The 10190-nt window shown below is 33.9% G+C and overlaps 1 protein-coding gene across 2 annotated transcripts; it reads left to right on the top strand.

The window, feature by feature from the left end:
- The first annotated feature begins 1861 nt into the window (after positions 1 to 1861).
- LOC132760589 (NAD-dependent protein deacetylase Sirt6-like) lies at positions 1862 to 7528 on the top strand. 2 transcript variants are annotated; one of them, XM_060752593.1, is made up of 6 exons: positions 1862 to 2102; positions 2829 to 2995; positions 3442 to 3612; positions 3836 to 4185; positions 4834 to 5027; positions 6012 to 7528. In XM_060752593.1, exons 1-6 carry the CDS (start codon positions 1894 to 1896, stop codon positions 6208 to 6210), a joined length of 1290 nt encoding a protein of 429 aa, XP_060608576.1. In that variant the 5' UTR covers positions 1862 to 1893; the 3' UTR covers positions 6211 to 7528. The 2 variants fall into 2 exon arrangements, with proteins under 2 accessions (XP_060608576.1, XP_060608575.1); XM_060752592.1 differs by having other exon boundaries at positions 1863 to 2102; positions 3442 to 3657.
- The last annotated feature ends 2662 nt before the right edge of the window (positions 7529 to 10190 follow it).

The following is a 10190-nucleotide window of genomic DNA, read 5'->3' as shown; positions in this document are numbered from 1 at the left end:
ACAAGACAAAATATGAAAAACAAAGATCAACAAGGAAGGGTGACATTCAATGAACGGATTCCCCAACACGGTAGTCAGACTATTCTCTCCCTTACACATCCCAGCAAGATACGACCACGGAAAGGAGCCCAACAGGAGACGAATTAAGGGTAGGCATTAAAAATAATTCAAAAAAGGATATCATAGAAACCAAGAGGAATATTAAAAAAGACATTAATGCAAACAGGACATTAGAATGAAAATATAACAACATTAATTGTATATGTAGTGAAACATTTGAGGACCCGCCATATGGCAAGGTTGTGAGCATAAAATATAAAAACTTAGATGAATAGTTACGCATAACTAGCAGAAAATGTTCAGTTTTGCACACTTAAAAATAGTCAGAAGTAGGGTATAAAAATGACCAGTAGTCCTAAACTAGTCTTGTATGGGACCTTTTTCTGAACGATTCCAAACTGCTTCACTCAAATAAAAGTAGAAAATAATTACCAACACATTTTCAGCAAATATCCACCTTTATGCACTTAAAAATATACAGAAACTTGTACAGTTTAAGGGTTGACCATAATGTGGACGAAACGTCTTATTTTCGAAATGAACCTTTTTTCTACGGATACGGCACAATACAGGTATTAGACACGATCGCTGAACTTTTGCAACATCTGAATTGCTTTTTGATATAAACAAAGGTTGCGCAACATATCTTTATTTAAGCCTAGGTCACAAATAAGAAAATGCCGCCGGGCGGCGTCTGTTTCTCCAAAAAATCGCAATATCGGCCGGCGTCTGTCCGGCGGCAGTGACTATCGGACGGCAGCAGCTGAAAATTTTGCTCATCGGGCGTGCGCCTTCGAGTTTTAAGTAATACTTAAAAGCTAACGGCGGCCGGACGATAATTTTTGGGGTCACTGAGTATAAATATCATCGAGCGGACATCGTTCGGTCGCCGGGCGGCGACCGGGCGATGATTTTTTTGATCGGGCGATTTTTTGTTCTACTAAAACAGGGTCCGATTTAAAAGGCGTCCGGGCGGACATCGGACGGGCCCCGCCCGGTGCCTGAATAGAGCTAAGTAGTCAAACGATTATCGCCCGGTACCCGGACGATTCATGTACAGGTACCGGGCGGTCTTTGTTTTGTCATCCGGCGACCGGGCTGCTTGTGTTTGTTGTAATTTCAGCTTGAAGAAGTAATTGCCTCAAAAATATATTTGTGAATTTCTTTTGAATACTTTTGAATACATTGTACTAGTAAACATGAATTTTTTCTTCAATGTCCATGCGAATGTCTGATTGATTTTCGCCTTCTACAACCTCGATACTGGCCGTTGGTGACTCGTTGTCAACAACACGGACCAACTCCTTGGCCTCCCCCTTGGGTTTGGCAGCTGACTTCTTTGCTGGCATAATTACAACTGGCTGATTGATCTAGGATGTCATTAAATGTAAAGTCATTGTCGCCCGGTGCCCGCGCGGCAACCGTCCGATTAACTTTTAAATCGCACAGGCGCCGTACCTACTTCGGGCGGCGACCGCCTGATCCGTTCAATTCTTTCTGTAAAATCCACACGGCAAAAATCGCCCGACGACTGTTTCATTCGTGACCACGCAAGGTATCAGATTTAAAATCGCCCGGCGTCCACGACATCAAAAAATCTGCCGATTTTATAAAAATCGTTTAATCGGACGGCGCCCATTTTATTTGTGACCTAGGCATAAGACATGATAACAATCGACAGGAGAGTGAAACTATACTATATATATGTAGATATTCTTATAAAAGCAACATTGAAAAATTAAGAATATATAATATTTCATAATTTCCCTTGTTCACTGTACATGTATCATAATATTTACTTAATTTAGGGTCTTTATATATATATATATATAAATGATGAACATGTCTCAAAATGGGAAGATATGTTGTTATAGACGATGTGATGAAAAAGAATTTCTTGATGATCGCATTGAAATAAAGACTGTTTTTCCAAAACCGGGATTTAATAAGAAGTTGAAAGAAGAGTTTTTAGTGAAATGGCATTCAAACGGAGAAGCAGAGTTCCATGTTGATTGTTGGGAGAAAGTTTACATGATATCAAGGTTTGTTTCCTTTAATATGATTAATAATATCTATTATAACTTACGGTTCAGATCGGAATATCTGTCCCAAGGGGACCCGCCCCAGAGGGGCGGATATTCCAATCCGAACCTCAAACATACATTGTATGTCAGGACTCAAGATTTTTTTCTTGCATATTCTACCATATTCCATCAAATTTTAAATTCATTACCTTAATAAAACAATTTTCCATGAAAATGTATGTCATTAAACCTCACAGAAACTATTTTCTTACAAAAGCATTTGAAATTACAACTTCATTCATTACGGCGAAATTATGTCATCCTAAGCATGCAATTGTATAGCACGCAACTCAACTGGCACCCACATGCCATAATATTCAAACATGGCAGGGATGTAGGTCGTTATTACATAATGGACAACTTTACTAATTAGAAAAGTAGATTTTAAACTGCATTCAAATGTTTTCAAGGCATCTATAAAAACACATTGCTTAGGGAATTATAGACAATATGCATTGTTTCAACAAAAAAATGTGACTAAATATTTTAATTTTTTTTTTAATAAGATGTTAGAAACTTATGTAAATAATATATTGCAATATTGAAATGTACACACATTTTTTGTCAAATATTTTCTTTTAATTTCAATACCTAATCTTATTGCAAATTTCTTAATATACATCTTATAAATTAACCTTAATTGACATTGATGATTCATTAATCTATAACATGTGTTGTTCACAGGTCAAGGCCAAATAAAAAGTTACCGTATATGCCAAAAGAAGAAAGAGAACTAGTTGAAACTGCTAGTGATGCTTTTGAACAATTTGACAGTAACAGTAAAGTGTTACAAGAAGCAAAGAAGGCTGCTGAATGGATAAAATGTTCTGATCATTGTGTAGCCTTTACTGGTATGATTTTGAGAATTCTATGTGTCACCTGTATATCGTTTTCTGTTGATCACTGAGTCTGATATATTGTATCCTCCGTGTAATGCTGTTTCTGGTTTGTAATTGCCTAACTGTTGTGACCTTATTTGTTTGCCTAACTGTAGTAATGTTATTGTGTAGTCTGTATTCCCTTGTATTTTGTTTGTAGACTAATTTTGTACATCTCTGATAATAAAAGAATGAACTAGAAGATAGTCTTCATTATCGACACACATATTACGTTTAGATTACAAATAGCAAAATGTCTCAACTCAGAATTCATAAAAAAAATGAGAAGTTCTGTTTCCTATATACATGTATTACTGTATTGTCTTTTAAACATATAAAGATAACAATTTTATAATAGTACAATGCATGCCCACGCCTTTGTGATACTTTATTCCTGACCATATATATATATTTTAAAGGGGCTGGAATATCAACATCAGCTGGTATTGGTGATTATCGAGGAAAGGCCGGAAAATGGACAGAAGATGACCAAAACAGAGCAGTTTCTATAGCAACAGATAAAGCGGGTACTGAAACTGATGATGAACCACCAGCAAAGAAAATGAAACCTGGAAGAAGCATGGATTCTGGTGATGAGAATGTAGATGAGGATGAAGATGATGATGAAAATGATGGTAATGATTATATAACTATGTTTTACCTCTTTGAGTTTGATTAATGTTGAAATATCTTTGAGAAAATTGGACAAATAATACAAACTTGCTGAAATTCCTATTAATTAAATATACAATATTGTATGTACATCTGAGTGAGATTTTCATAGATATCATAATTTTCTTTCCAATCTTACAGGGATTCAATACGAAAATTTAAGACCAACATATTCACACGAAGCATTGTATAAACTTATGGAAAGTGGTTATCTCAAAGGCGTCATAAGTCAGAACTGTGACGGTCTGCATGGCCTGTCAGGAATACCAGACGATAAACTCTGCGAGCTCCATGGGAATGTGTTTATTGAAGTATGTGAAAAGTGTGGACATCGTTATCATCGCAAATTTTATGTCATGGACGATGTAGGGAGCCAGTACTTTGAAGAAATTGAAGATTTTGGGAAGTCATGTGTAAAGAAACCAAAATTTGCTGTTCAGTGTGAGCTTTGTGGATTAAGTCATAGAACTGGAAGGAAGTGTGATAATAAGGTTAATATTAGTTATCTTTTTTGTTAAAACTTTTCTGTTTGCAAATTATACTCTGCTGTATTTATGTAATGAACTGTTCCTGCTTTGAATTTAGAATAGTTCATTATGTTTTGAAGGGATTTCAGTCACAAAATACTAAAAACAAATAAACAACAAATCTGTTCTGGTGCCATCAGCTTACAATTATAAACATCAGCAATTTAACATAACCTGCTGAATTTTGGGCTTGTTAGTCAACAGTACATGTATATTGTGCCTGGTCAGACTGCATGGATATGCAGGCTGGACTGGTTCTGTACTTCCGGCAAACCTTATCACTTTCGGTTCCAGTAGGTTTAGCATTTAGGACTCAAGGCAATCTTCATAGCTTGAGGTTTGTTTAATACTACAAATTACTTCCTGTGTACAGCATGTTTTTTGTCAATACATTTAAGGTTAAAGGTCAGTCTACTCTCCCACTATAATTTATATCAATTTGAAGGCAATCTTCATGCATACAATATTACAATGTTTGTTTCTTTATTGATATATAATGTGCTAAATAAATGATTTTTAGATCAGATAAATATTAATGTAAGTGAAAAGACAACATATTTTGTTTAATGTAACAAAACAAAGAAAATCAAGTCAGTTTATTTTTCATCATAGAAATGCAAGGGAAATTTGAATGACACAATCATCAATTTCCGTGACAACCTTGAGGGAGAGATACTGGAGCGGGCACGAACACATTCAAGGCGTAGTGACCTCATGTTGTGCCTTGGTACCACTCTACAGGTCACACCCGCGGCAAACTTGGTTGGAAAGAGAAAAGACAGGCGAAGACTCATCATTTGTAACAGGTACATGTATTTACTTACGTATTATAACAAAATTTACATAGTTTTTAAAAGGCCCAAAATCTTTAATTGAACTAATTGTTTTATCTTGTTAGATTTTGTATAATCTATTTGATAGAATGATGGCTATAACACTACTGTATGGAAATAGCCAAATGATTAGGTTGTTTGCCTGTGTTAATCCAGATATTGCAGGTTTTAGCAGTATTGTTTTATCCTATTAATCTGGCAAGGGGATCTTCATAATATTGGAAATTGAAAGAAAGGTGATGACATAATCTGGATTGACCATTATGTTTATCTCTTTTTATTTCTGATGCAGTGCAAGGGCTATTGAATTTTGGATTCTTTTATAGTTGATTGTAAAGATATTTAGATCATGTAAATTTTAATGTTGAGCAGCCAACAGTCATGGCAGTAAAGAGCCAGGTTTTGACACCACACTTGTGCAAACAGGTTTTGATGTGTCACACATGAGTTTTAAAATACCATTAGCTAGTGTAAATTTGAGAGGAGCCTGCAGTACTGCATTCCAAGATAATTTATTAAAATAATAAAGTCACAGCAATAACACGTATAATATCATTTTTTATTTTTCCAACGTTTCGGCAAATGTATGCCTTTTTCAAGGTAAATAAATAATAATAATATCAACGGACGTGACGTCGTAATTTTACAATTAACGTCACGCCCACTTTAGCGGAAAAACGAACAAATACGAACAATTCCAATTCATGATAAAAGAGATAGGTGCACCAAACAAAGCATCAAAATATAAAAAAAATAATATAATTTATGGCATTTGTTTTTTGGTCTGGTGTAGCAAAAGTAGCTGGAACTGACATATGCTGGAGCCAGCGATACCACATACTGCTCGGGCTTATAGAGAATATTTGAACTTCTAATTCTATTAGCAAAGACATGTCACTTAATTGTTGTCAGTTTTAAAAAAGTTTTTCATCTTTTTTATGCTCTGTGATTTTACAGACAAGAGACTGCACTAGACAGTCCTCATCAGAAGAAGGGGGCAAATGGTGCAGATAACAGATGCCGAGTGTTTGGAGATTGTGATGTGTTCATGCGAGAAGTGATGAGACACCTGTATACCGAGGAAGATCTTAAAACATGGGAGGCTGCGAGACAAGAAAGGATGAAGAAATATGACACTGAACGTGACCCTGTTTGAATAAGTCACTCGAAAACTGTTTGAAAAATAAATTGTTGGAATTTTACTTCAGGGGAAAACAGTATTTAATGTTTTGAGAACTTGTGACTTAAACCCTTTATCCTGATGTGTTAGGATTAACTTAATTAAAGGGACTCCACTGAGGTTTTTTGACATGACGGGACTGGAAATAATTTTTTGGGATTATTACTCCATCTGATGTAGACCTATACTAATAACCTATGTACAAAATTTCGGATCATTAGCTCGGTCTGTTTTTCCAGAATAATTATTATAATATTGAAAAATGACCCAAAATTGAAAAGCGTTTAAACGCTTTTTAGTCAAATCGAACTGAGAATACCACAAACATATGATTTTCAATGTATTTCTTAATTATAATTTATTTATATTTCTGTTTTAAGTGCTCATGCTAATCTATGTGAAAAATAAATTTTTTATGTTTTTAGGCTTATAAACCTCAGTGGAGTTCCTTTAAGAAATAAGTTTAGTTTTAGCAGTGTTATTTTGCTAATTACTATATCACCATTTTGGTGTTTTAATGTATATGTATATGATTTAAACCTGATTTGCTGTATATTTACACTCTTATCTTTTTTTATGCAATGTATTATGTTTAGCTGAACTGATAAGCCTGTGCCACCAGTATTGAGTCAGGCCAGTCTACACATCTTTGGAGTTGGATCAGGCTCTATACTGTTGGATACTATATATTTTTTTTGTATTTTGATATTATAATCCCTTAAACTTTAAATAGACTGTTCCAAAGTCAGACCTTGGCAAATCCATTACACAAAGGTTAAGGAAGAGACAATTATCTTGAGAAACATCTCATAATTGTGTTGGCATTCAAATTACATTATCATATTTTTTTCTCTCTGCCAAGTTATTAATTAGCTATATATTTCAAAATACATGTACTGTCATTTGAAATAGTTATCGACCAATAACTGATAATGACCAATGTTTAGGATAAAATACAAAATGTTGAAAATCTTTAAGATGTTTGTTAGTCACTTTCAGGGAATTCATATCATCAGGGACAAATTATAAAGGACATAAAATGTTTTTGTTAGTACAATTATATGAATGTGATATGATTTTTGTGTAGAAACTATATAGAACTTGCATATGTATTTGACAGATGTTTGTATGCAAGTTAATACTCACCACTGTGATATTTAATTTATACACATTTTACAGAAATTTTGCTACTATTTGTCTTTCTTACAAACTCATGATTTTCTTTTTCTGAAATGTATTTCTTAAAATATGTATAAAATTAACAGTTTGTATACCAATAAATTTATTACCTCTGTTTTCAAGTGGTCAATAAATTCATTTGTTAGTTCATGTTTTATATGGTAATTCTTGCAATAAAGAAAATGGAACATTGGAGATAATTCATATAATTATATCATTTTAGTAATGTATGAGTTACCTTTCTGTAGATGTGGTAAACAGTGTTCGTCTGCTCACTAGTCTGTCTGCTCCATACACCTGCATGTGTGTCTGATTATAAGCTGGTTATATACCTGTTCACCTGTACATATATCCGCACACGTGTCGGTCTGTAAGCATAGCACATACAGTGTAACTTCCGAAAACCGAACACCCATGGGACTTGTCAAAAAGTTCGGATTTCAGAGGTTTCCGGATTTCAGAGGTTTATGATAATGTGGACAAGACTAAGCCACTTAATATCACTAAATGTCAAGGAAGATGTGGCCATTACTGTAATATCATATATAATAGTCTTTTAATCAGGATTAAGATGTGAATGAAAAGAATACATTTTTATTTTACCTGCAAATGCTTTTGAATTTCTATCAGTTTGTCGAAATGTTGTTAATTGCATAAACTTACATATTGTCCGATGCTAGTTAATTAATTATTACTTCAAATGCAATAAAATCCCTAAAGACGTTTGATGCATACATTGTCCCAATTAATTGTCATTTAATCTGCTAATAAACACTTCAAATTAACTGACCGCCGTAAATTACTTTGATTAACCGCATCACATTTCACAGTTTGTGATTTTAACGCGTGTCAAATTACACGATCACCGCTAATTAGTAAACAATCGATAGGGAGATTAAATCTTCCTGCAGGGTAAACATTCTCGATTTACAATATATTTCACACCTTTGGATATTTCCGGTTTTTGGAGGTAAAGTTGCATTGATTTGACTTTAATTTTACGAAAATATCGTCCGGAATTCAGAATTTAGAAGTTCCGGAATTCAGAAGTATTATATTAATAGAAAATAGAGAGGAAAAAATCGGGACCGAAAAAATTGTTCGGTTTTTAGAAGTTTCCGGATTTCAGAAGTTCCGGAATTCGGAAGTTACACTGTATGTACTAGTATCCTTGTACATATGTCCGTACACAAGTTTTTCTGTGTGCACACTTGTTTATCTGCAAACATAATACACTTGGACGCACAGATGTCTGCCCGATAGCGCAGTTTTCCGTTTTAACGTCTGTATGTTGTCGTATTTGTATACATGTCTGTCTGTCTGTATATCTATCTGTCTGTCTGTGCAAATACTCAGAAGAGTTCTACGGAAATCGTTAGTAAAGAAAAAAAATATGCACTTAACAGATGAGTTGTAGTAGTGGTAATTATAGTGGATCATGTATCAGGCACGCCAGCACCGGCCTATACGGTATTCAATCCCCAACACAATTAAGTGTTGGAATCGTTTGCCTGATTTTTACGCTGAATTTTTCACCTTTTTGGTGGTATCTCGGTAATCTATTCACCTAACAGGCTTTCCTGGAAAATTACCAATTTCGAAAACAATCGACTACTATAATTCCACATGATTTAATCAGTGATGAGAAACAAACGGCCATTAAACGCAATGTCCGATATCAATTGTCAAGGAGAAATTTTGCCCCGTCAAAGGATGGAACCAGCAAATCCTAAATTACAAATACTTTCTCCATTGAGTTGACCAGACGGACAAATAATAGAATCAATAATCCAGATATACATGAAAATCAAACCCACATTCAGTGAACTAACATTAAAATGACAACCTTAAAGAACGCCTTTAACGACAAGACTGAAAATGTCGCAGGTTTTGTTTGATGGAGAGTAAGTTGTAGTGTTGAATGAAACCCCCTAGTACTTATTTAAGCTTCACTGGGAGAACTATTATTTAAGCCTGAACATGAGGTTGATTTAAGATTTTAGAAATATTCACAAACATTTTCATACAGCAGTAATTATGTCCATGAAATAAGGCGTATGGTAAAATTTGACAATTTGAGGAGCAAATTACTTCTGTTTTAATTCTTATATACCAACAAATCGGCCAATTTCAGTTTTGAGGTTGGATTTTCTAATGAATTTCTAATATAGCTATCGCATTTCTTGTTGAATATTGATAAAAAATGTCATTGTTTGATTATTATTAATACACAAAATTTAATATCAAATTTAAGGAGATCAGATAAAATATGCATCCGTTCATTCATATTTCTATCTAATTGTTGAAGATAACAAACAAAATAAAAAAAACACAAACATTTCGCATGCTTACAGTCCATATTGCCCAGGAACGGGTTCAAGTAACTTTTACATATTACATGTATATATACCTCGCGAAAATTTACCATACGCATAAAATATTTCTCGTTATTTTATAGATCACCATTAAATATAACTATTGCACGTTATTATAAGAAATCTATATTATAAATTTACTGTATTGCTGTCCATAATTTGGACAAAAATGTCTTTCGTAGGCACGAACCCAATCTCGCAGTCCTTTTTCTAGTTATTGAATTATTGGATAAACGATACGTCAATGTTAAACAGAATTGTTAAATTTGTATTTGAATTGCATATTTCATACCTGATTTTATGTGAAATAATTCATTTTCCAATAATAAGAGGATATTTTTCGTTTGAGTGAAATATGGAATATATTTTCACGAAACATGATAAAATGCCACATATTTTCAC

The sequence above is a fragment of the Ruditapes philippinarum genome, unplaced genomic scaffold (assembly GCF_026571515.1).
Source record: "Ruditapes philippinarum isolate M1 unplaced genomic scaffold, ASM2657151v2 ctg1341_1_1_1_1, whole genome shotgun sequence".
Taxonomy (NCBI): Eukaryota; Metazoa; Mollusca; class Bivalvia; order Venerida; family Veneridae; genus Ruditapes; species Ruditapes philippinarum.
This window is presented reverse-complemented; position numbering and strand designations above follow the sequence as displayed.

What these genes read in the sequence shown, in the direction of transcription:
- LOC132760589 (XM_060752592.1), top strand. Translation starts at nt 1,894, where the DNA reads ATGATGAACATGTCTCAAAATGGGAAGATATGTTGTTATAGACGATGT. An exon ending in TCATTGTGTAGCCTTTACTG is followed by an intron (nt 2,996 to 3,441) that starts GTATGATTTTGA and finishes TATATTTTAAAG; the next exon opens with GGGCTGGAATATCAACATCA. An exon ending in AGATGATGATGAAAATGATG is followed by an intron (nt 3,658 to 3,835) that starts GTAATGATTATA and finishes CCAATCTTACAG; the next exon opens with GGATTCAATACGAAAATTTA.